At 45.5% G+C, this 27,836-nt stretch overlaps 1 protein-coding gene across 1 annotated transcript in view; it reads right to left on the bottom strand.

The window, feature by feature from the left end:
- Positions 1-24,141, bottom strand: part of ptprb (protein tyrosine phosphatase receptor type b) — a gene marked incomplete at its 5' end in the record, with an annotated part of 47,522 nt that extends 23,381 nt beyond the window's left edge. The window contains 14 exons of the mRNA XM_080757009.1: positions 755-920; positions 2,159-2,256; positions 3,336-3,540; positions 4,356-4,414; positions 6,258-6,524; positions 11,766-11,911; positions 12,493-12,610; positions 13,209-13,355; positions 14,514-14,630; positions 15,265-15,534; positions 17,159-17,422; positions 18,148-18,303; positions 20,042-20,173; positions 23,892-24,141. Coding sequence (XP_080613135.1) covers positions 755-920; positions 2,159-2,256; positions 3,336-3,540; positions 4,356-4,414; positions 6,258-6,524; positions 11,766-11,911; positions 12,493-12,610; positions 13,209-13,355; positions 14,514-14,630; positions 15,265-15,534; positions 17,159-17,422; positions 18,148-18,303; positions 20,042-20,173; positions 23,892-24,141 — 2,395 coding nt within the window. The remainder of the gene's footprint in view (positions 1-754; positions 921-2,158; positions 2,257-3,335; positions 3,541-4,355; positions 4,415-6,257; positions 6,525-11,765; positions 11,912-12,492; positions 12,611-13,208; positions 13,356-14,513; positions 14,631-15,264; positions 15,535-17,158; positions 17,423-18,147; positions 18,304-20,041; positions 20,174-23,891) is intronic.
- Positions 24,142-27,836: the final 3,695 nt, after the last annotated feature.

Raw genomic sequence — 27,836 nt, 5'->3', positions numbered from 1 at the left:
TGAAGTGGTCAGCCATGTTGAGCCCTTTATATCTATTATTACATTTGAGAGAATTCCACGAGAGAGTCCCGGAGAGAGACTCGGAGTAGAGTCGCTTCTTCGCTTGGAAAGGAGCCAGCTTAGGTGGTTCAGGCATCTGGTTAGGATGCCTCTCGAGCGTCTCCCTAGGGAGGTCCTCGAGGCACTTCCCACTGGGAGGAGACCCCGGGGCAGACCAAGGCGCAGTTGGAGGGATTACATCGACTCACTGGCCTTGGAACGCCTCGGGATCCCCCAGGAGGAAGTTACTAATGTGGCTCTGGAGGTGGAAGTCTGGAGCTCTCTGGTGGAGCTGTTGCCCCCGCGACCCGACTATGGATAAGCGGAAGATGGTGGCCAAGTCATAGGCAAGTGTCGTTCACACCTGTGCTTTCTGACCGCGATTTGATACTGTACATCACTGACCTCACCTCTGCGTTTTCAAAGCAGCTGGGTGGGTGGTGCGACTACTGACCAATCACAGCGGGCCTTTCCTACAAGCAGTTCTCTCACTCCGTGTTGAAAGTGAAAGTGTGAAAGAGACCTTTTCTGTATCGCATCGAACAACGGAACGGTACCCAGCAGCACGGACAAAACATGGCGTTAGACGCGAGACTCACCACAGGCGGGTCAAGCTTTCTGTACCTGTGCGTCCCTTGATGGGACTGGGCCCTCTGGTGGAGCTAGAGCTCCTACCTCGATGAACTGGGCCCTCTGGTGGAGGTAGAGTTCCTACCTGTGCGTCCCTCGATGAACTGGGCCCTCTGGTACGGTCCGCTGAACGTGGAGACTACGATCTTGTAGAGTCTCCCGGGCGTCAGAGAGGTCAGCCGGTGCTGCCTCACCTCGTTGCCCAGGGTGACCGGAGGAAACACCTGCGTGTCGTTGAACAGGAGCGTGACCTGGAGGGAGAGAAGGACAAAACGCTGGAACGTCATTTAAAGCACTTTGGGCCTGACGTCGAGAAAAAAAAAAAAACTTTCTATCTGAAAGAATACGTACAGTATTCAAAGATTGGTGGCGCATTTTCACGATTTTTCAAAAATAGCAGACCTTTTTTTAGCTATTTTTCAATAGCTGGCACGCATAAAAACTAAGCTACGATGACTCAAACTAAATATATAGGCTACTGGTGATTTCGTCAACAAATAAAAACTAGACTAAAATGTTAGGGAGGGACTAGTGGATAAGAGATCCAGTAGAACTAAATGTTAGGGAGGGACTAGTGGATAAGAGATCCAGTAGAACTAAATGTTAGGGAGGGACTAGTGGATAAGAGATCCAGTAGAACTAAATGTTAGGGAGGGACTAGTGGAGAAGAGATCCAGTAGAACTAAATGTTAGGGAGGGACTAGTGGAGAAGAGATCCAGTAGAACTAAATGTTAGGGAGGGACTAGTGGAGAAGAGATCCAGTAGAACTAAATGTTAGGGAGGGACTAGTGGAGAAGAGATCCAGTAGAACTAAATGTTAGGGAGGGACTAGTGGAGAAGAGATCCAGTAGAACTAAATGTTAGGGAGGGACTAGTGGAGAAGAGGTCCAGTAGAACTAAATGTTAGGGAGGGACTAGTGGAGAAGAGATCCAGTAGAACTAAATGTTAGGGAGGGACTAGTGGAGAAGAGATCCAGTAGAACTAAATGTTAGGGAGGGACTAGTGGAGAAGAGGTCCAGTAGAACTAAATGTTAGGGAGGGACTAGTGGAGAAGAGATCCAGTAGAACTAAATGTTAGGGAGGGACTAGTGGAGAAGAGGTCCAGTAGAACTAAATGTTAGGGAGGGACTAGTGGAGAAGAGATCCAGTAGAACTAAATGTTAGGGAGGGACTAGTGGAGAAGAGATCCAGTAGAACTAAATGTTAGGGAGGGACTAGTGGAGAAGAGATCCAGTAGAACTAAAAGACAAGTCATTTCATGCCGATCTACAAGTTCACAACGAGCCGCAGCGTGCCACGTTGTGAGCTTGCCTTGTAGATCTGCTAAACATGCACACGAACGTGCACGCGCATGCGCACACACACGCATGCACGCACACACACGCATGCACGCACACACACGCATGCGCGCACACACACACACACACACACACACACACACACACACACACACACACACACACACACACACACACACACACACACACCTCGTAGTGGTCCACGTCTCCAGGGGCGGGGCTCCAGTTGACAGTCAGATCGACTGTTGCGGCGTTCCCAATCAACAGGTTGGAGACAGCTGCTGGGACTGCAGTAAGACACAACGAGACAATAATGATTATGATCAACATACTACATAACCTCAACCACTCAAAATAAATACATGAAGAAGCAGCAGACGTTCTCAAATTCTGCCCAAACGACGCTCTCAGATTCTGCCCGAACCCGACCCTATACCCGACCCGGGGCAGAGTCCACAAATGTATGCTAATTAGTCGGGCTGGGCCGAGCCTCGGGTTCCGTGAAAAAAAGTGATAAAAATGAATCTACCCTCAAACATTTTTATTCTACCCCTAACGCTTACACCGACGGAAAGTGGATTTTTTTGGATGCAGCTTAAAAAGGACAACTTTAGTATTAGACCCCAAGAAATTACATCTGGCCACAAAAGATCACAGGATCTACTGAATATGAAGGAGGCCTACTGGGGGGAAGCCACACTGTGTGTCATAGAGGCTCAATATGTCAGTTTGTCACATTCAGTAGATCCCGTGTAGATCTTTTGCGGCCATATGTAATTTATTGGGGTCTAGTAGGACTATAGTAAATAATAAAAAAATAAATCGCTATAAGATTTTGTTAAAAAATACATATTTAGCCCCATGCTCGAATGCCTCCGCCCCCCCCTGTGAAAAACAGCTAAAATCCCTAAAACAAAAGCAAGCAGCACACGAAAAGAAATGAACACTCATCTTTTACTTTCTCTAATCACAACCTAAAACATGGACCTTGGTTGAAAAAAACTAAAGTTGTCCTTTAAAGTGAACTTTACTCACGTAACTAACTAAAAAAAAATCGGCGTTCGGCGTTCCGGACAAAAAGCGTGGAGACATATTTTTGCTTGCTTACCTAGCCATCATTACGATAAAGTCGCGGAATAATCCCTAGCTTCATATTTTGAACGAGAGGTCAGAAATGAAGAGCTTAGTATATCTGGTCAAAACCAAGGGAGAGGCCAACCCTCTCAAAACGCGCTTTGAACTTGTAGATCGGCTATTTCTGCTACGCCATGCATGCAATGTGGCCCCTCTGGAGTGAGTATATGGAAATACAATGGCCCTCTCCATCGTCAAAGTTGCCCACCACCCCTGTTCTAATTCGACTCACAGGTTCGTCCGTCGGTGGAGAGGCTGCTGACCAGGTCCCCGCTCCAGGTCTCCACGGTGACGGTGTAGAGGCGCCCGGGGACCAGCGAGGAGAACACACACTCGTTGTTCCCTTTGGAGACCGTGTGGTTCTGGAGGACGCTGTGGTTGTAGCTGATCACGACCACGTAGCGCTGCAGGTCGCCTGGCGCGTGACGCCAGTACACCTGAGACCCGTGGTGGGGGAAAAGAGTACATATAGCTAGTGCTCACATTGTGTACTAGACCCGTTGAGAAACTGAGACAAGATTCTACTAAATGTCTTCCAAATTGTGACAGTTTCATGAAAAACCTGTGTTTCTATATCAGTGGTCCTCAAACAATTTCGTGTCAAGGACGCCATTTCATGCATTTCATTTCGTTTCATGTATTTGGCCGCCGACCCCCATCTGAAAATATGTTGTTCCAGGGAAATGCAATGCAAGGCACCAACCTGCTCATCGGGAGCAAATCAGTGTCTTGCTCAAGGACACTTCGACACTAACCCTGGGTGTCGAACCGGGAACCTTGCAGTTCCCAAGCGGCACCTTCTGACTGTCACTGAGCAACTGCCGCCCCATGTACCCCTGGGACGATATACCACGAGGACATATTCCCAAAAACACTGTCTCCCTCTCAGCCGTCCTGCCGTCTGTCTCTCCTACACTGTCTCCCTCTCAGCTGTCCTGCCGTCTGTCTCTCCTACACTGTCTCCCTCTCAGCTGTCCTGCCGTCTGTCTCTCCTACACTGTCTCCCTCTCAGCTGTCCTGCCGTCTGTCTCTCCTACACTGTCTCCCTCTCAGCTGTCCTGCCGTCTGTCTCTCCTACACTGTCTCCCCCTCATACAGATTGTCTCTCCTACACTGTCTCCCTCTCAGCTGTCCTGCCGTCTGTCTCTCCTACACTGTCTCCCTCTCCTACAGTTTGTCTCTAGTAAAGAAGGGATAAAGGTCAGAGATCCATTGAGTGATAGATGGAGTAACAGAACGGTCCCGTCCGTACCTTCAGGAAGTCATCTCTAGCAGAATGCACCGCTGTGGGGTTCTGGACGCTGGCAGGCTCTGGAAGACACGGATCACACAGATTAATACAGATAAATAAAGGCACCGGCAGCAGAACACATCACACAGATTAATACAGATAAATAAAGGCACCGGCAGCAGAACACATCACACAGATTAATACAGATAAATAAAGGCACAGGCAGCAGAACACATCACACAGATTAATACAGATAAATAAAGGCACCGGCAGCAGAACACATCACACAGATTAATACAGATAAATAAAGGCACAGGCAGCAGAACACATCACACAGATTAATACAGATAAATAAAGGCACAGGCAGCGGAACACATCACACAGATTAATACAGATAAATAAAGGCACAGGCAGCAGAACACATCACACAGATTAATACAGATAAATAAAGGCACAGGCAGCAGAACACATCACACAGAATAATACAGATAAATAAAGGCACAGGCAGCGGAACACATCACACAGATTAATACAGATAAATAAAGGCACAGGCAGCAGAACACATCACACAGAATAATACAGATAAATAAAGGCACAGGCAGCGGAACACATCACACAGATTAATACAGATAAATAAAGGCACAGGCAGCAGAACACATCACACAGAATAATACAGATAAATAAAGGCACAGGCAGCGGAACACATCACACAGATTAATACAGATAAATAAAGGCACCGGCAGCAGAACACATCACACAGATTAATACAGATAAATAAAGGCACAGGCAGCGGAACACATCACACAGATTCAACATAAACCACCCGTGGTCCTTGAGGAGTTTCAGATGGTCCCCTGCTGCAGCTAAATGGAGGAGAGTTGGAAGTTTCATTTTACGCTCTCAAGATTTAAACTATTGAGCAAACGGGACAATATTGCCAGATCGCCCACTAAAAGTCTCTCCAAAGTGCATATTTTATGCATCTTGTGAGATATGCTGTTCATCATCTCTGCATGACCTCCACAGCCGTAGTGTCCCTGCAGATGACTTGCCGTAGTGTTGATAACACTAAAGTAATAACGAATAACATATCTCTGCAAAAAAAAGTCTACTCTAGTCTAGGCCTGCCCCTCTAGTCTACTCTACTCTAGTCTACTCTAAAAATTGGTCCGTGACCCACAAATGGTGGCAGGTTACAACTAACCTGTTGCAGGTTAAAACTAACCAGTGGCAGGTTAAAACTAACCAGTGGAAGGTTAAAACTAACCAGTGGAAAGTTAAAACTAACCAGTGGAAGGTTAAAACTAACCTGTGGCTCACCCGTGGCTCACGACAAGCGCGGCAGGTTAAAACTAACCCGTGGTTGGCTTAGGGTTGGGTTTTGGGTATAGGCTGTCGGACTCATGACTGTCGGACTGTTAGTATGTTGGACCAAACACATGCACCACCACTGTGTCCAGTATGTCTTTTGACCAGTATGCCCTATGCCTTATGACCTTTGACCCCCCCCCCACACACACACACACACACATCCTGTCCATCTTACGTGTCCTGGCATGCACCGTGGTGGCATTCTCAATATAAAAGTATTCTATTAGTAAAAGTCGAGAATTAAAAATGTAACTAGTGACTAAAGTTTAAGTGTGGTGGAGTAAAAGCACAATATTTGCCTCTGATATGTAGTGAAGTAAAAACGACTCAAAGTAAAATACAAATACCTCAAAAATGTACTTTAGTACAGTACTTAAAGGACAACCTTATTTTTTTCCAACCAAGGTACATGTTTCAGTTTGAACACTCATCTTTTGCTTTCTCTAATAACAACCTAAAACATGAACCTTGGTTGGAAAAAACTAAAGTTGTCCTTTAAGTAAACGTATAGTTTTCCGCCACTATATGTAAAAAAAGAAAATCCTATCTCACGTGTTCTGGCGTGCACTGCGGTGGAGTTCTCCAGGCCTCCGCTGCGCGTCACTATGACGACGGCGTACAGGCGCCCGGCCACCAGCGAGCTGAACGAGCACTCCGGCGAGGAGGAGCGGGACACGGCCAGCGCGTGCACGGTTCGAGTCCCGTCCACCAGGCGCACCAGGTAGCCGTCCGCCGAGCCGCGGGCCGGCCGCCACGATGCGTGCAGCGCGTCCGACCGGCCGCCGTTGGCCACCGTCACTTCGGAGACCGCCGCCGGAACTGGATGGAGGGGAGGGGGGGCAGTGGGCCCATCGACAGCAGAGAGATGGAGAGAGAGAGAGGGAGAGAGGGAGAGAGAGAGAGAGAGGGAGAGGGGGGAGAAAGGGGAACGAGAGAGCATTTGGAAAGACATGAATGAGAAAAGTATACAATTTCGGCGTTGAGCAGACGCTCTTAAACCAGAGCGACTTACAGTAAGCGAGAACAACACATGATTATACATCAAATGCATAGACATAGTCATCAAGGTTCATACGTAAACCAAGAACCTGTCTAACAGTAGGGACAAGGGAGTATAGAGGATAAGACATATAGGGCATTTGGTTTGTTTTGATGTTGTCATAATCTTAATCGAATGAAGATGGAAAAGTGGAAAATACAGGCCAAAACCTGATATCTGATATGTGATATTATTGCAACACGACCTCTGAATAAGTCAATGGCAGCTTGTGTGTGTGTCTGTACACACACTCTCGTGGACCGCTCTAACCTCAATTGGTCCTGAAAATAGCCAGAACATTCTGTGGGAACATCGCGACTTCTTCCGGACAGGAAGACGCACGCGCGCGCGCGCGTGTGTGTGTGTGTGTGTGTGTGTGTGTGTGTGTGTGTGTGTGTGTGTGTGTGTGTGTGTGTGTGTGTGTGTGTGTGTGTGTGTGTGTGTGTGTGTGTGTGTGTGTGTGTGTGTGTGTGTGTGTGTGTGTGTGTGTGTGTGTGTGTGCGTGCGTGCATACATACAAAGAGGAAGTCTTTGAAGGAAGCTTTGGGACGTTCTTTTGTTTCGTGGGACATTCCAAGCCTGGCGTTGGCATTTAGAACACAGAGCTCCGTGTTATTGTTCTACATCTATCAGATAAACATGGACCTCGGGAACACACAGCGGACCAACACCTCTCCGTTACCCCGCCCTCCCTCCCTCCCTTACATTGCACGTGTCAATCAAACGTGCTTCTACACAATTAAGGCGACAACATGCATGCATTCACGTGCCCATACATCACGTGGCAGGACTCAGGACACGGAACACACATGTGAGAACGTGCGTTAAGGGATCTGGCCTGCTGATCATATTTGGGACTATTAGACGTAAAACCTGAACGGCTAAAAGGCTATTTAAACCACCAGGTTATAACGAGGGATGGAGCTCGTCAATTTTGATTGAAAACGAGCGCCTTATCGAGCCGGGTTCTCATTTGAGCCCACCCTCGAGCTGTTTCTATTATTTTGTGGAAAGACGGGAGAACATTCTGAACGGTATCTTTTACTAGGGCCTTCACATACAGTACGGAACGGAAGGCAATTTAACTTTTTACATTTGGAAAATAATATTGAAGAAACTGGTTAACTGGGTCCTGGTTAATGTGTGTATATACCATCACTTAAAAAGCGTAATATTGTTTACGTGAGCAGCGCTGGTTGGCAGGTATCAATACACTTTTAGACCGACATGTTTGTGCCAACGTGGGTGATTAGATTTATTTCTTGTTCGCCTCTTGTCTTGATTGTTTAAACATGACGCCGCTATGCTCGATAACAGGCTTGATAAGCCCAACGCTTATTGATACCGGGTACTCAATAAGCGGGTACTCTCTCTCTCTCTCATTAGCAGGCAACAGTGCAGCACTATCCCTCTCTCTGTTTCTGGCACAACATCGCCCCTACTGGTACTCATAGTCATATACTGGTGCTCATTAACCAACACATAGGCACAAATGTGAACACGGACATTGCTGTTCCTTGGAGTGGTTGCACCACTCAAAAAAAGTGAGAGCGGAAAAGTGAAGACGACAAAAGTGACTGGCAGGGAATGACATTTGCGATGCTCTGATTGGCTGAGCACGGAATGTGATCGTATGATACAGATGTATCCATCTATACGTGAGAAATGCAGATCAAACTACTTAGTACTTTTTAGCGGTTATGAAGTGTTACGCGTGTTTTGTTTGGATGATGGATGGATGGATGGATATACTGCTATACTGTAGCTGATGCTAAGACCAAAAGGTCAGCTGGTCAGATATATACTGCTATACTGTAGCTGATGCTAAGACCAAAAGGTCAGCTGGTCAGATATAGATATACTGCTATAGCTGATGCTATGACCAAAAGTTCAGCTGCGGTCAAGTTTTCCCAAGAGACGAACCGGCCGCCTCGTTGTCCGACACGGACAGTTTCCTCTGCTTGTTCACTTGTGTTCATACAATGTAGGTATACAGTATCTCTGATCTGTACCGTTTCCCCTCCTGGGGATGGGATAGAGTACCTACAGTATGTGTGTGTGTGTGTGTGTGTGTGTGTGTGTGTGTGTGTGTGTGTGTGTGTGTGTGTGTGTGTGTGTGTGTGTGTGTGTGTGTGTGTGTGTGTGTGTGTGTGTGTGTGTGTGTGTGGCAACTGGCGGCAACTGGCGGCCCAAGGACCAACATTTGCGCCACATGTTCACGATTTTTCAAAAATAGCAGACCTACAAGCTCGTCGCTGTGAGCTTGTAGATCTGCTATTTTTCAATAGCTAAATTATAACATCATGTTTAAAACACCAAAAGGGGTTCCCGCCCAGAATGGGTTAATGCGCCCCCCCCGGGTTAATATCAGATTCAGAATACTGATTATGTTACTGATTTCAGCTGTTACAATTCCAAACATGCAAACATGACCCACTTTCATTAATTTACTTCAGTCTAAATAAGTACGTGGCTTAATTAAAATGTTATTGTCTTTCTCATGTCCAACGTATTTCGTATTTAAAATGCATTTGAAATTACTTTTCAGGATTCCAATTCAAAAATAGCAAAAAATAAGTCAGGAATTAAGTCAGGAATTCTATTCAAATATAGCAAAAAATTAACTGATCTACAAGCTGTTTTGAGCTTGTAGATCAGCTATCCTTTGCTATGAGTCTACGACAATATAGGCTAATATGCAATGTGGCCCTCTGGAGTGAGTGTACATAGAAATATAGTGGCCCTCTCCATACTTACAGTATGTGTGTGTGTGTGTGTGTGTGTGTGTGTGTGTGTGTGTGTGTGTGTGTGTGTGTGTGTGTGTGTGTGTGTGTGCTGTGGGGAGATTTGTCTGTTGTTTTGCTGAGAATGTATTAGACACAGATCACATTATATGCATGTGTGTGATTGCAGCCGTTTTGTGTTTTTGCTGGTTGTGAATAAATCTTTTTTCTTTTCTTTTTTTTAGGGGCACAAGCCCCTCCTATGCTCAGCTTTGTGTGTGTGTGGGTGTGTAGTGTACCCCATATATAGCGATGATTTGATTGGCTGATGATAAAAAGTGAGGACAGAAAGTTGAGGACGCCTATTGTGATTGGCTGGAATGTGATGATGTATGATGATTGTCCACACAATTTCAGATTTTGTCTTTTGACTGCTGCTGCGGAGCACATTCATTATGAATAAAGACTCTTACTCGACTGGAAGTGCGGATTTAATTCATTTTCTATAAGCTCCATACGCTGACCATGCTGTTCTACACACTAAACTTAACTGTAATGTAATATATTCCATAAATATTTCTCATAAAAATCATCATAGGGGGGCAAAACCGGTGAAAAAATGTGTGCATTATTTTACAATTATTCCTAAAAAAAATGTAATAATAATGGAGCTGGGAACGTCTCCTTTGGTCCACCCATTCCTGGGGACATCAGCAACATTATGAAAATTACAATATAATTGTCCGGGGGGAAAATCACCCGTGTTTATATAGTGTTCTAGGGTTACGATCTCCGTTTGAGTTGTACAGTACTACAAAGGGGAACCAAATGGATAATTTGCACACTCTCAGAGTTACGGTAATAACTTACAGTAAATGAAGGTGCATTGAGTAGGCTCTCCTGGGAACATGCAGCAGTAGTGAGGGTCAAGCTGCCACTCATTGTGCTAAGTTACAATAGATGTGAGGGAATGTGTGTTGAGGTCACATCCCTCACAGGGTGTGGGCACGGAGCCTAACCCTTTGTGATAACAAGCTTTGTGCATGAATAAATAGGAAGACTAATTGGGGGGGGTCTAGGATATTTTACACGTGGTGTTTGACTATAAGCCGTGTTGAAACATTATGAAACATTACATTATCTACAGAGGGTATGCGCGTGACGTCATCATCATACCCGGAAGTTCTGCGGGAACGCCTACTGAGTGGCAAAAAAACTACTTTCTGGCCATGCATCCATAGAGAAAAGTCCTATTTGATTGAATTAAATGACTTTAAACAACATTAAATTAATTTGCCATTCACTTTATGCATGCGCATACCCTCTATACTGAATGAAAGGAAAGACATTGCCTGATATTATTAAGGCCACGCCTGATCACATCCCTATTAGGGGTGGGCAAAAAAAAATCTATTCAATTCAATTCAAATATCGTGATTTGTAAATGCCACGATATTTAAAATCGATTTTAAAGTTCAGATTTTTTCTTTTCTTTTCTTTTTTATTCCAGAAAGACTGATGACTGATCTGGTTGCATTGAAGTGTATGATTATTGATTAAACTTTTCATGGATTATATCGTTTATAATTGTTTTAAAATGTTGTAGTATATAAGAAAAAGCTAAGTAAAAATTGTAAAATTGAATTGCAACAATCATTGAATCACAGAATCGCAATATAATATCGATTTGGCACCCTAGGTATCGAGAAGAAGGGCGACATAGGTCAGTATCAGCATCCTCTAGTGATACAATAATTCCTATTATTTTCACCAGGTGTAAACGTGTGATGACTTCAATAAAATGTCATATTGCAAACTTGCAGTCAGAACTGCAGCCTCACTCAATCTTCCGCTGTAGTCTAAAAACGCACCTCTTCAGACTCCGTCTTAGCCCGTAGCACTTGACACTAGCCTCGACGACCTTGGAGGCGTTCAATATGCAAAGGCTCAACTTATGTAATTTAATGAAATTTAGATAGTGTATACGCATAGTTTCATTATATAGATATTCCACTGGGATGTGTTAGGTTCTTAGCGTACGTTTGATTCTTGATGACTATTTGTATATATTTGATGTATAACCATGTTTTGTTCTTGCGTCTGCTGAATTGTAAATTGTCACAGTGAGTCTATTACATTTTCTCCCAATGTAGTAGTGTGTGTGTGTGTGTGTGTGTGTGCGTGTGCGTGTGCGTGTGCGTGTGCGTGTGCGTGTGTGTGTGTGTGTGTGTGTGTGTGTGTGTGTGTGTGTGTGTGTGTGTGTGTGTGCGCGTGCGTGCATGCGTGCGCATCACTCACCGGTCCGTCCCTCCAGGCCGATGCTTTTGGAGTTCACTCCTCCACTGACAGTACTGACCTCCAGCCTGTAGAGGGAGCCAGGAGTCAGGCCAAGCAGCGTGAGAGAGGAGGTGTTGGCTGCCACACTGTGGCTCTGGACCCCGACACTGCACACACACGGGAGGCGAGAAGAAGAAGATGACTCAAATTAACCCATAAGAACTGAGACCAGATTCTACAGATAAAACCTGTTTCTATGTCAGTAGTTCTCAAATTATTCATGTCAAGGACCCCTGGAATTATCTGTATTTGGCCGCCGACCCCCCATCTGAAAATATGTTGTTCCAGGAAGCAAATATTTCAGTTAAAAAACGTTCACTGTGAATTAATATATCTTCTGCGCTACCTGAACTAGCTACGCAGGCTGTGCATCATTTTTGATAGCCCCTCCTATAAACAGGTTTAATGTTTGTCTTTAGTTGTTTTGTAAACGCACAAAATTGACAATGAAGGGAAAATTTACGCCATAATGTGCCTCATGACGTCATATTGTCTCTTTATTGTTAATGGCGTTTAATGTTTGTGTTGGCACCGTTTGTTTTACATCACCACTACATCACCTAATCAACATGAGTTGGACTTTAATATATTAGCGTGCCTCACTTCACACAGGTGTGATTTTTATCATTTATTTTACTATGACTAAAACTCGCTGTCAAAATCAACAGATGTCCAGACAGAAACAGACCTGTCGTGGGTCAAGGTCAGGGCGTAGGAGTCCAGGTCACCAGGAGGTCGTTGCCATGACGCCTGCAGGCTGTCCACTGTGGTGTTGGTCAGAGTGATGCTGCTCATCGCCATGGGAACTGGAACAAACACACACACACACACACACACACACACACACACACACACCGTTTGGATTGGTATTGTTTTGTTTAACAGCTGATTTTTCAAAAATAGCAGATCTACAAGCTTGTAGCGCGGCACTGCTATTTTTCAATAACATAATGCTTAAAACACCAAAAGGGGTTCCCGTCCTGAACTATTTTCTTAAGCCAGACACGAGGGCAATACCACAACATGAATCAGTGGTTCACAAACGTTTTCTTCAACATTATTCCATTTTTATTTAACCTTTTTTGAATAGCAGATGTATATAAGCTTGAAGCACGCCACAAAGTGACGTGCTGTGAGCTTGTATATCTGCCATTTTTCTTTTGAATAGCCAACACTAAGACCCCATTTACACAGTGGCAGCCAACGCCATAGCCTGACTCAGATCTGTGCCACATCCAGAATCCATAGAGTCCATCTAAATTGGACTCTATGTGACACACGCGCGCAACCATGCACGCACGCACAAGCACAAGCACACACACACACACACACACACACACACACACACACACACACACACACACACACACACACACACACACGCACACACACACACACACACACCTGTCCGTCCCTCCACAGAGGCGGTGCTGTTGAGCGGGCCGATCCTGGTCGTCACGGCGATAGTGAACAGCCTCCCGGGCGTGAGCACGTTGAACGTGCACTCCCTCATGTTAGGCTCCACCTCCCTGGTCGCCACCGTAACGTTACCTGCCATACACAAGGAATATGGAGAAAAAAGAAGAAGGTAAAGACGCTGACGTCATTCAACGCCGTCATACAATGGGCTCCATGCACACCGAATATACTCTTCCTACTTCTGGGTTCCGCTTATACTTCCTTTACAGGTGTTACCGATTAAACTAATTAAGGCTCAGCTGTTCCATTTAGTGTACAGTGGTACCTGGTGGGTGGTCAGGTGGTTATGGGTGGTGAATGGTGATCCACCTGAAGCCGCACCCACAGCTGTTGTATGATAAAGGGGCTGATGTTGTGATGTCACTATATCAATGTTTTTTTCATTGGCACGTTTGACTGTCAAGATTTCATCCTCCAGGAAGAAACCCGAAATGCAAAGGGAAGACGTACATCATTGGAACTGCACATGACAACCACATCCAGTGCATCCAGTGGTGTAAAAGTAACTGAGTACATTTACTTTGAGGTATTTGTAAATTACTTGAATATGTCCAAGCAATTTCCAATACTTTTATTCCTACTACACTACATCTCAGATCCAAATATTGTACTTTTATTCCACTTACTTAATTTGAAAACGTTAGTTACTAGTTACTTGCAGTTCGGCCATTTGAAAATACCCTAGATCTACAAGCTCACAATGCGATTTTCAAAAGAGTTTTTGAATTTCCGTTCTTTTTTTTAAAACTTGCAACAGAGTAGTTTCTACATTGCAGTATTGATACTTTTAAAACATGCGAGTACTTTTTCCACCACTGGGTGCCTCACACATTAAGGTTAATTCCGTGGGGGTGCGCACGCTTATCCGACACACCAAAAGTCCGACATGCGAAAAGTCGCCCGTTGACGTTGCGTTGCGTGTGCGTTTAGGGTTAGGTTAGGGTTTGGGGTATAGGGTGTCGGAACTAATGACTGTCGGACTGTTAGCATGTCTGAACTTATGCCTGTACTGTACCCCGTTCCGTGATGCCTGTCATGAACTTATGCCTGTACTGTACCCCGTTCCGTGATGCCTGTCATGAACTTATGCCTGTACTGTACCCCGTTCCGTGATGCCTGTCATGAACTTATGCCTGTACTGTACCCCGTTCCGTGATGCCTGTACTGTACCCCGTTCCGTGATGCCTGTCATGCCATCGTGTTATTTTCACATCAAATACATATTATTACCGCAGCGAATCTCCAGGAAGTAGCTGTCTCGTGAAACAGAGGGGGCGTGGCTCCACATAGCGCTTAGCGAGGTCTCGTCTGAGTGACGGATGTGGAGGTCCAATACCGAGCCAGGGCCTGGAGAGAGAGAGAGAGAGAGAGAGAGAGGGGGGGAGGAGAGAGAGAGAGAGGGGGGGGAGGGCGGGCGGGACAAACACATGCCGTGAGCACACAGACAAAGACAATTGTACCTTGACAAAACAATGATATGAACAATGAGATTTGGCCGAAAAGTGTTTGACAACTGTTCTATCCAACCAGGTATAGTTCATTTAATTTCGTCACCCCACTCTGATTACAGCGTCACAACCATATGCATGAATGATGCTAGGTGAAAGCACTCAACTTTTACTGGCAGAGTGAAAACTAGCAATGGAGCTCCACCGGTTTGAAGAGCTCCACTGCACTTACTGGGGTTGTGAAATGACTGATTTGTGAGCATTAACAAAAAGAAAAACACAGACAGAGGAGGAGCATGCATGAAAACCTGCTAGATGTTCACCGACTGAGAACACAATTAAGTGCAGCATTCGACTTATTAAAGCCACACACATGGGCACACAGGTAATATATATTGTTGAGGGCCGCTAGCCCTTCCTATGCCCAGCTTTGTGTGTGTGTGTGTGCGTGTGCGTGTGCGTGTGCGTGTGCGTGTGCGTGTGTGTGTGTGTGTGTGTGTGTGTATGTATGCATGCAGACTTTGATACCTCACCTATTCCACCGTGACAGCTGGTGTCGGTTGCCTCCCCTCCACTCTCCACTCTCACCACGGCCGTATACAGCCTCCCAGCAACTAGACCCAGCCCGGGGAATGTGTGTTCCACAGCCTCTCTGTGCAGTGCGGAGCTGGATAACTCCTGGGAGCCGTTGTAGTAGAGAAACACTCTGTAGTTCTCCCAGTGACCCGAGGGGGGCGTCCACGTCAACTTCAGAACGCTGGAAGAGGTCTGAGTCAGAGAGAGATGGGTGGCCGGGGCTGGAACTGGACGCGGTGAGAGAGAGAAAGGTCATTTTGAAAGCAGTGTAACAGTTTTGTCCTCACCAGGCCGAATGCATTTTGCACACACACTCCCTGGATGCCAACGATGAACCTCTGCCCTAACATTTCCAGAACGACCTGTTATAGCACCACCAGGAGGCCGACTTTTCTTTTAATAAAATCCCACAAATCGTTACACACTATCTCTATAGTCATGTGTCCAAGACGGATCTGTCCGATATTTCAGATTCCATCGTAATTAGCTAACATTGGCTTTCAAAGTTTGCAGGATTGGCCCGTTTTGAACAAAAAGCCTTAAATCATGAACGGAGCATGCAATTTACGTGAAATCTTTCACAGACTTTCCTACTAGGCTGAGGAATATATCCCACCCTTTTCACATTGGCCTGTTATAGGGTCACCAACAGGTGGAGTTTTGCAAAACACATTTTTGGAACAAAATGCCTCAAATCATCCAATTGCCATCCAAGGCGTAAGAAAAAATGTCACCCTTTTCACATTGGCCTATTATAGCGCAACCAGGAGGCCACGACCTGACCTGCCCTGGTGGAGACCTGTGCCCCGAGGGAACACTTTTTCTAGTTCACCATGTACTAATTTCCAGCTGATGCTGACACGTTGAGTTGTATAATAATATAAACTATGCTGATATGAATGATTCACAACTTTGAATCATTTGAAAAATATCAAAGCCTGGGGGGAAAAAGCCATGTACCGTAGAGTAAGGGATCAAACTGAGAATAATAACGGGAAAACAGCGACCCCCCTGTTTAGTCTGTCTTGAGAGACTAGTAAGAGATATACATGTTAATATTATGTTGTGTCTTGTGTCGCTATGTCTTTCTTTGATTTGTTGTATTTGAATTGATGTTGTAGGCGATCAGCAATGCTGGTAACCAGTGTAATACGTGTATATGTGAATAATTGTAACTGTATGTCATTTCATGTCATGTCATGTCACTGTCATATAATCCCATGAGGAATGGGCCACGAGGTGGCATGACACTTGGGCGGGAACCCCTTTTGGTGTTTTAAACATTATGTTATAATTTTGCTATTTTAGAAAATAAAGGTCAGGCCTAAACGGGTCAAGTAAAACATGTCGGGCAGAATGACAGTGAAGCGTTGAAAATGTCTTACTTACACTTTTTAAATTGTGTTACACAGAAACACATATCCCACGATTTTTGTAACCCATGTTTTTTTTTCCACCTGGTGCCCATTGCCTAAGAAGCTGTAATCCTGGGTGCTAAACTCCCTCTGCCGACCTGGGGAGAGCCCCGGACTGAGCTCATGCTCAATGCACGAGGAGGAAGGAACACGTTATTCCAACAGTTCCTTTCAGAAACAAAAAAATCACACCTGTGTGAACTGAGTGGTGCAGCTCCCCCCCCCCCCCCCTCCTCTCTCTCTCTCTTTCTCATTAGCAGGCAACATTGCACTATCCCTCTCTCTGTTTCTGGTGCCCCCTACTGGTACCCTATAGTCATATACTCGTGCTCATGGCCACATAGGCGCATAGGCACGGACATTGCTGGTTGTAGGAGTGGTTGCACCACTCAAAAAGGGAAGAACAGGACCTTATATAGACGTCACAGTATCTCACCTGTCGTGGCAGTGACTGCCGATTGGTTGGTCAGCTCGCCGCTCTTGGACGTAACAGTGATCCGATAGGTCACTCCAGGGCTCAGGCCGTCAACCACGGCCTCCGTGGCATCCGGAGGGAGGATAATTTCCCGTGGACTCGTCCCATTGGCCGAGAGGGCGACGGCGAACACGTCCAGGTCACCCTCGGGCCGTTGCCACGACAACAACAAATGCACCCGACTACCGTTGTTGTCGATGGTGATGTTGGACACAGCGGAAGGGACTGAATGAATAAATAGAGAGATACACTTGCATTGGATCAGGTGGTGCTGAGGGAACAGTGCGCTGTGTGTCTGAGCAGCCCAACACGTGAGTGACGGTCTCTTTGGCAGTGATGGCATTTGAATGCGCTGCCGTCGCCTGCTGATCTCTTCTCCACTAGTCGCGCGCCCCCTAACATTTTAGTCTCGTTTTTTTTTATTGTCGGTATATATTTATCTTAGTTTTGTTCACCATAGCTTAGTTTTTAGCTTGTTTTTTATTGAGTTATCGTCATGGAAGAAAGGGTAGTCGACGGACGGACATTTTTCCGTCATCGTTGTAGTCGACGGAGGTCAACGCCGTCGTGTGCTAGGCTACCCGCCCTGGCCTGTATGGTCCTTTGGCTCTGGCGTCATGTGTGCCCGAGGGGGGGGGCAACAAAATGTGCCATAAAGTCCCTCATAAATAATAACAGTTTTCTCTGCGGCGTGACAACAATTTTCTCCGCCGCGTAACAACGCGCGCCCATTTGTGCGTCCTCGCAAACGGCACTTGTTATTATTGCTTGTTTATATATGGACTAGGCGGGCCTCCGTCGTCTCAAGCGAACTTGAGCCACGCGAGACACCACCGAGCGAGCTAAAGCGATAGCGCTGTAAAACGAGCGTCCCCCATCAGCGCCAATCGATTCCCAGCAGGCTCCGCAAATAAGGGAGTCCCTGTGTGTGTGTGTGTGTGTTAGCCTACCCGTCCTGGCCTGTATGGACCTCTGGTTCCGCAGCCCTGCGGCCTCTGTCTGCACGGTCAGGTTGTAGAGGCGTCCCGGCGTCAGGCCAACGAGCGTGTGTTGTGTGGCCGTGCTCTCCAGTGTGGTGTTCCTCAGAGGTGCTGCCAGCGCGGAGCCTGAAAACAGAAATTCAACGGCAGTGTATAAAGCAGTGGTTTTCAACCATTTTCATGTTAGTCTACAGCTACAAACTGCTCCTCCTCCCCTACAAATCCCTCCATGGCCTTGCCCCACAGTATATTTGACGGACCTCCTCAAGGACTATACAACCCTGAGCGGAACCTGAGGTCTTCGGACATGGAACTCCTCACCATCCGTCACGCAAAACGGCGATAGAGCCTTCTATGTGGCAGCCCCTGCCCTCTGGAACTCTCTCCCCTTGGAAATCCGCCAGACTCCTACATTTGGACTCTTTCAAGTCTTCACTGAAGAGACATTTGTTCACTCTGGCTTTTGGCAACTAGTTTGTTTTTAGTTTTTTGTCTTGTAAAGCGTCCTTGGGTTTCTTGAAAGGCACTATATAAATCAGTTATTATTATTATTATTATTAGTCTCGCATAGCCATACGACTATTCCACAATCTCCGAATGCTAGATATTGGAACAACACCTCCCCGAAATCCGAGTAAGGAAGCTGCTATTTCCATTCACCAAAACAGAAACCAAACAACAAAACGGAAGTGGGGAGGAGTCTTCACCTCCGCTTTATATTTGACTCATAGAACTTCCATGTTTGATGGAAGCATTTATATTTTACTCATGATCAGAGCTCATGGCCAGTAGTCACTTGAGTGACAGCGAGAGGAGTCGCATGAGTGACGTCACCTGGGCAGCGACGCAGCGTGCCTTCAGCAAACGCCTTCAGCACTTCTAAATAAGAAAGCTGTTTGCTTTGTGTTCACTCTTTAATGTTTGTCTTTGTTGTTTGTGTTTGTTTGTTTGTTTGTTTGTCTTGTTTTGTATTGTAATGTATTGTCATGACCGTTATAAAGATTTGTTAAAAAAAGAAGCCTTCTGCACTGCACTTCCGCCTTCATTGGGATACACGTCACTCCAATGAACTGCCAGTGAGGCATCTATTTTATACAATATCTATGATCACAGTGACATCAGTCTACTCACACAAGCTGGTGACCAGTGACTCAATCACTATTCATCACACATTCACCCCAGCTGATCCTAGATCAGTCATTCCTCACTATCGAGTAAATAAAAGGATCCATGACCATCCATGAGGACCATGAGGTCCAGGTTGGCTTGTGGTGGATTTATTTCGTCAAAATTCCATGTTTTGCCACAGACATACAAAATGAGCGGACAATAATATTACCAGAAACACATACATAGATAGCCCTGAATGACCATAACAGGTCTGCAACTCTGAGAGTGTTCGAATGGAACCAAATGGACCCCAAGAGTTATGGTGGTCCTTGAAAAGGAAACCTTGGAGAAGCACTGGTTCCTTTAGTGGAGTCATGATGTGCTCTTGATGACCATCATCACACCTCGTTCAGTGTGTGAAAAAGTCAATAACAATAACAATAATAATAATGGGCGGTGGATGGGAGCCGCAAGGTTCCCAGTTCGATCCCGCGCCCCTTAGTGTCGAAGTGTCCTTGAGCAAGACACCAAACCCCTAATTGCTCCTGATGGGCAGGTTGGTGCCTTGCATGGTTTCCTCCACCATCGGTGTATGAATGTGTGCACCAACGGGTGAATGTATAATGCACCCTCTATGTAAAGCGCCTTGGATGAAAGCGCTATACAAATGCCACCATTTATTTTATCAATCACACAGCAAAGATGTTACTGAGAAACATGACTGGGATACTGAAGAACCAAACGACAGACATACCAGGCGGTGCAGGGCTGTCGTCCCACAGCTGCAGCCTGAAGCGCTCCGTCCTCCCTGGGCCAGCCTGCCAGGAAAGACCCAGGCTTCTGTAGGCCCGGGAGGTCACCGCCAAGCTGCTGACCGCTGACGGCCCTGTTTGGACGGAGGAGGAGAGGACACAGAGAGATGATGCACGGAGGAGGAGAGGACACAGAGAGATGATGGACGGAGGAGGAGAGGACACAGAGAGATGATGGACGGAGGAGGAGAGGACACAGAGAGATGATGGACGGAGGAGGAGAGGACACAGAGAGATGATGTACGGAGGAGGAGAGGACACAGAGAGATGATGGACGGAGGAGGAGAGGACACAGAGAGATGATGGACGGAGGAGGAGAGGACACAGAGAGATGATGGACGGAGGAGGAGCAGGAGAGGACACAGAGAGATGATGGACGGAGGAGGAGAGGACACAGAGAGATGATGCTGCTTCAACAAAACAACAACTATAGGCCTGTGACCGTCACACATTTAAGTTGACGATTCATTGTCACACAAATAAAATAATTGCGATTAACGATTTTTTACAGTTTGTATGTTTGCCTTTTAGGATTCATAATCACAAATTGCACAGCTGGGCAGATGTGACAAATTAATATAATACTTTTTTTCTTTCCAAAAAATGTACAATAGCGTAAATAGTTGCTCTTCAAGCTTACAACATGTCACAAAGTGACGCGTTGTAAGCTATAATAGCTATAGGCCAATGTGAAAAGGGTGCGATTTACTTGGATGGCAATTGGATGATTTGAGGCATTTTGTTCCAAAAATGTGTTTTGCAAAAATCCACCTGGCCTCCTGGTGGCACTATAACAGGCCAATCTGAAAAGGGTTGGATATATTTCCTCAGCCTAGTAGGAAAGTCTGTGAAATATTTCACGTAAATTGCACACTGCGTTCATGATGTGAGGCTTTTTGTTCAAAACGGGCCAATCCGGCAAACGTTGAAAGCCAATGTTAGCCAATTAGGATGGAATATGGAATATGAAATATCGGACGGATCCGTCTTGAACACATGACTATAGAGATAGTGTGCAATGATTTACAGGATTTATGATTTACGGGATTTTTGGACAGAGTAATATAAAACTTTTTTCCCCCAAAGGTCGGCCTCCTGGTGACGCTATAACAGGCCGTTCTGGAACATTTGGGGCAGAGGTTCATCAATGGCATCCAGGGAGTGTGTGTGCAAAATTTGGCATCGACCGGGTTAACGGTGCAGGAGATTAGCTGTACACAGATGGACGGACGGACACACACACACAAGGACGGATGGACGAACGGACAGACACACGGACGGAGTGCAAAACATACTCTCTCCCCATAGCCTTCGGCCTGGTGGAGACAACAAACAAACAAACAAACACATATACACTAGGGGAAAGAGACGGAGAAGGAATGGAGACGAGACAAGCAATTATAAATGTGTTTTTAAAACGTCTGCTTCCTCCTCTGCACTTAAAATGGCTGCCAAAATGGCCGCAGACCAAGTGAAAGTACATCACAGCATTCCAGCCACCCGTAGTAGTCAAAACAAGAGTTTGTGTGAGAAACTCAATTGTGCGTGTGCGTGTGCGTGTGTGTGTGTGTGTGTGTGTGTGTGTGTGTGTGTGTGCGCGTGCACATGCGTGTGCGTGTGTGTCAGCGTGGTACTGAGGGTGGAGAGAGATGTCGGAGCCAGATTGTATTGTTCTCGCTTAGTTTAAAGCCCCCTTGGTGACACATATATCACGCACACACACACACACACACACACACACACACACATACACATGAACACACACACACACAGACACACATACACACATACACACACACATACATTCAGCCTCACTAGACCGCTGAGAGGCATTGTGGGAAAAAAAACATAGAAAGGAAGCAGGGACCACGCTGGCACAGGGGAGGCTAGGAATGCCCGTGTGTGTCTGGAGGGGGGTGGGGGGCGTGGCGTGTGGCGCGCACCAGAAATAGGCTCTGACGCAGCCTGGCGCTGAGCGAGTCCCGGCGTCGACTCCCGAGCCCGGTTGCTTTCGTCGACTGAAACTGTGGCGAAAAATGTTCGCCGACTGCCTTTTTTTCAGAGTGCAATCAGGGCATCAAGGCCCGCCAAAACACATTTTTGTCGAAAAAACTAACTGACTGAAACTAGACTTGCAGAAACATTTTAGGTGACTTAAAGTATGACTAAAACTACATGGAGACGTATTCAAAAGACTATGACTAAGAAGACTAAAACATTTTCTGTCAAAAACAACGCTTGTGGGTGGGGGTGGGTATACACAGTAGACAGTACGTAATCCAACCATTGTAGCAGAGATCAGAACTTTATGATAGACAGGTCTAGTGGATGTAAAGAAAATAGGCCTACCGTATAATGGACTGTACCATTGAAGCAGATAGATCAGCTATGGACTAACTGAATGTTAAAAATAGGCCTACTGCATGTGTAATGGACTGTACCATTGAAGCAGATAGATCAGCTATGGACTAACTGAATGTTAAAAATAGGCCTACTGTGTAATGGACTGTACCATTGAAGCAGATAGATCAGCTATGGACTAACTGAATGTTAAAAATAGGCCTACTGTGTAATGGACTGTATCTGCGAAAGGTCAGCGAGCTGGAATGTCAGTGTGTGCCTAGAAAGATAGGGAGACTGGTAGGGTGTACACTGTACACACACACACACACACACACACAGTGGGAGTGCATTGTACGCAAGAAGGTCAGTGTTTGAGCTCTGCTGGGTGCACCCAGCTTCCTCCAAAACACACAGGCACGCGCACACGCGCATGCACACACACACACACACACACACACACACACACACACACACACACACACACACACACACACACACACACACTTTCCCAGTGCTTCCTACAGAGCAGAGAAACAATGAAGACAGGAAGTGGCTGAACCCTGAGCTCTGGAAATACTTCTGTTCTGGAGCCACGCCAGCATGCATGCACCACACGCACACACACACACACGCACGCACGCACACACGCACGCATGCACGCACGCACGCACGCACGCACGCACGCACGCACTGAAAAAGCCATGTTTCTATGTCAGTCGTTCTTTGATTTTTCAAAAATAGCAGACCTACCAAGCTCGTAGCGCGCCACTCGGTGGCGCGCTACGAGCTTGTAGATGTTCTATTTCTCAATAGCTAAAGCATAACATAATGCTAACACCAGAAGGGGTTAATCCCACCCAAAATGGGTTAATGTGAATGGGCTCCTCATAATATGGATATATTTCATTGCATTGTAGTGCATTGACTCGTGACTTGAGTGGATTCGGTGGGGGATGCGTCGCGATGGGCATTGTGATCTGTAAATATGTAAATATATAGGGCTGAATTGGTTAATGTCTGTTTTGTAATAATAATAATCAAAATCTATGAAGTAACTATAGCCTAATAACTAACATTTCCAAATAATTACAGTGGAGTAAAAGTACAATATTTGCCACACACACACACACACACACACACACACACACACACACACGTTTTCACGACAATAGCAAAAAGATAAAAAAAGTATTAGAAAAATGTGAAAATCACAAACATTGTGGGTTTGTAATTGTATATCGAAATGTATTGGTTAAAGTAAGTTTGTAATAATAATCAAAATCTACAAAGTAACTGTAACTGAAGTTTTCACATAAATGTAAGTGGATTAAAAGTACAATATCGGGATCTGAGATGTAGCGGAGTAGAAGTAAAAGTATTGTACACCTAAAGTACCTAAAGTCAAATGTAAACAGTTACTTTCCACACTGCAGCCACATGGTGACTTACTGGTGTTGACGGTGAGGTTGGCAGAGTGCCAGTCACTCTGGGAGGTGATCTCCAGGCCGTAGGACGTCCCGGGCTCCAGATGCTCAAGGAGACACGTGAACAAGTCTCCTTCGGAATCCTCCTTCCCTCCTCCCCCTCTCTCGTCATCTCCTCCATCCTCGTCACCGTCCCTCCTCCCCCCGCCTCCCCCTCCTACACCCTTGACTCCTCCGATCTCGTTGTCTCCTTCTTGCTCCCCGCCGTCTCCCCCGTCACCCTGGAGTTCCCCGTCCGCGTCGGACCGACGATACAGGAGGCCTATTTCGTTGGACCCCAAGCCGCCGGCGCCGTCTCCTCCCCCTCTCTCCTCCTCCCCCCCTCCTCCTCCTCCTCTCCTCGTACAGGGGGTCCCCTCGGTGCCGTCCAGAGGAGTGGCGGTGAAGTTGCAGTCTCGTCCGCGAGTCGTCAGGGTCACCGAAACGGAGTCCACGTCGGACGTCGTGTCGGAGTCGTAGACGCTGCAGGGCGGGTGGTCCGACGTAGGGGCTGCACTGGACATGTACTGAGACAGACAGACAGACAGACAGACAGACAGACAGACAGACAGGCAGGCAGGCAGGCAGGCAGGCAGGCAGGCAGGCAGGCAGGCAGGCAGGCAGGCAGGCAGACAGACAGACAGACAGACAGACAGACAGACAGACAGACAGACAGACAGACAGACAGACAGAGCGTTAATGGAATGCATAATATACAGTAGATGAAGCAACGCTGCCACTACTGTGCCAGGTGTGGAACAGTGTACCAAAATAAAGTATAATTTGTCAGCGTCACTTTGACACTGTGTGTTTCATGTTCCTTTTATTTGAAAGTGAAATATCCCCTTGAGAGAGAGAGAGAGAGAGCGCACACACAGTAGTCAATTAAATCTGTTTGATTTGGAGAAAAATTACATTACACAGTTCATTGATAATCTTCATGTATATTAGGCTAAAACATGAATGGTTTGAATAACAACATAATTGAATGTGTTATGTGACGTATACAGCTCTACAAGTACATTTTGGGGTAATGTATTTACCTCTCCAAACAGTAACAGTGTGAGTCGGTGACAATACACAAAGAAATATGGTAAGACTGGCCAAAACAATGTTCCAAAAATAGGAAATTCAAATAACACTTATAGACTATCCTTAGTGAAAACAACTAACCAAGTTTTAAGAAACTATTAACAGTACATATCTAAGGGCCCTCGCATTTCTCCCGCATGGTGTTGTCACCTGCTAGCCTCCATGCGGACATTGCAGACTCACCTGTAGCATGCCTGCCTTTAAACAGGTGGGACAAACATGGCCAGTATAAGTGGTAACCAATTAACTCAAACCTGGCTAACTAAAGGCCTATGAGTTATCTCACGCATTTACTATTAATCGCAACAGACTTAAACTCAAAACGATTCGCCGGAGCCAATTAATGTATATTATAATAATATAAATAAGACAAAACACAATACCAACATGAACAAACACCCCTCCTTCTCTGCAGTGCTTGGCAATTGGCACCCTCCAATCTAAAGAGGAGTGTGTGTGTGTGTGTGTGTGTGTGTGTGTGTGTGTGTGTGTGTCTGTGTGTGTGTGTGTGTGTGTGTGTGTGTGTGTGTTTGCGCGTGCGTGTGTGTGTGTGTGCGTGCGGTCCTTGATTGTGTGTACTGTATATACAGTAGGGCATGTTAACATGTTTTGGAACTATTTAAAGACATATTTTAAATTAGACAACAATATCTGGATCCGAGATGTGGAGTAGAAGTAAACGTATTGGAAATTGGAAATACTCTATAGTCCCGCCCCCCTTTCATGACAACGAGAGACCCGGAAAAGAATTCCCTGTTCATTTTCCTCATAGACTTTTCAAAAAGACGTTTATACGCCGTTTTGGGCCAATCAAATAATTAGAAAGAAGAAAAAAAGGCCGGTTGTACAACACTTTTTGTTTCATTTTTCTTCTAACAAATTATTTGATCGGCCCAAAACATTGCGTTTAGTGTCATGATTTGTCACAACTCGAGTTGGCTTTGTCCGCGCCGTGAACGTCTTTAAATAAATACTTTTTTGAAAAGTGGAAGAGGAAAATGAATGGGTCTCTCGTCGTCATGAAAGGGAGCGGGACTGCGACGCTCTATGATAGGCTACCTCAAAATGTTACTTAAAGGAGAAATCCACGCCAGAACACATGTACCCTGCATGTTCATACAGAACCCAGCGGTAGAGTTCTATGAAGGCCCGGCCCAGGGTTCTGCATGAACAGCAGCTCCAGGGTGACAAACGGCACCAGGGCACTATTAACACCCTGAGTGCACAGGACGGAGTTCTCCGCCCTGTCAATCATTAACGCCCAGCGCTCAAGACAGAGATTGATCAAAAGGACGGAGATTATTGATATCAAAACCGACCGCATCGCTCCACATGCAGGCTGGGAGCGTCTGTTGTGCAACACTCAATGTTATTTTCCAGTGGGACGTCATCGAAAATGCCGACGAGATCCAAAACCTTAAAACGTGAATAACTCTTGATCTAAATCATTCCGTCCAATTCTAAGAAAAGATTATGTGTTAGACGAACCAAAATACCCAGACTAGAATGAAGACAACTAGCTTTCTACGATTCTATAGCTGCATTTTACTGTGGAAGGGGTGCGGGAGAATGGAGAACAGGGGGCTATGAAACAAGTCAAGCCAGGCCAACATACATGTATGTTGGGAAAGGATTATAAGCTGATTCAGGGTACATGTGTTTTGGTGTGGATTTCTCCTGTAAGTACTTGGGTAAATGTACTTTTAGTTACTTTCCACCACTGCTGATATACTTCAATACATTGACTACTATACCTGTAGTGTATACAGTATATGCTATCATACACACTCAGGTGCAACCACGTGAAAGTTATTGTCTATAGCCTAGTGTTGTTCTCACTTACTGTAAATCGTCAATGCCTACATTGTAAATTGTAAATCGCTCTGGATTAAGAGCGTCTGCTACTGTAAATGTCTGAATTGTAAATTGTAATTCGCTCAATCAAACACATTCAGGTGGGACAGGTGGCCAATATCTCAATAATTAATTTGACAATTTGACAATTTCACGCACACACGCGCACACACACACACACACACACACACACACACACACACACACTTTTGAGACTACTTTCCCTCAATACATGTTTGACTTGACGAGCAAGTTTCAAATACATAATCTTGACCTGAAGAAATACATGTCTAATCAAATGATAGTTCTAGTGTAGCCTACACATGACACTAAAATATGTTATAGCAAGCCGTGGCACATTCACTGTATATTCTAGTTTTGTGCGATAACACGACTCCATGACTAAATTAAAGACTTCTCCTTTTCCCACTGTCTTTGCCATTTGATTGCAATACAATGAAACTTGTCGCCTTGCCGTACAGCATTTTAAATAAAGCTACCCTTTATGTACCACTTATTTCAGGTGACTAACAAGTACAGTAACGGTAGAAAAGATCTCACCAAAATCAATCATTTGTAAAGAGAATCATGAAGCCACAATAAATTACCAGTTTGTATAATTATATCACGTTTAGACAAGGAACATCATACTTGTTTTTGGTAATTCTTTGAATAAATAAAGTTTTTCAGAAAACCTACTGTAGGTAGAAGGTATTTTTTAGAATCAGCCTCATGTCTATTTAAAATGGGTTAATGAATGCGTGGGTGCCCATTCAATTATCCATAGATAAACACAATTATAATATTCATATATTTATACTGATACATAGCGGTATTAGTATCTCTTCTATTCTCCAATCATGTCTTAGATAAGTAGGCTACTTCAATCATGTTGTAGATTTATTAAAATTTTTGAGGGGCTATGGCCAGCTTTTACTGTGTGCGCACAAACATACACAAACATTATATTCCCTTTGACAACAAA

Source organism: Protomyctophum bolini (assembly GCF_963924005.1).
Source record: "Protomyctophum bolini genome assembly, chromosome: 23".
In the NCBI taxonomy this organism is placed as follows: Eukaryota; Metazoa; Chordata; class Actinopteri; order Myctophiformes; family Myctophidae; genus Protomyctophum; species Protomyctophum bolini.
The sequence above is the reverse complement of the archived record's forward strand: the minus strand, read 5'-3'. Positions and strand labels throughout refer to the sequence as shown.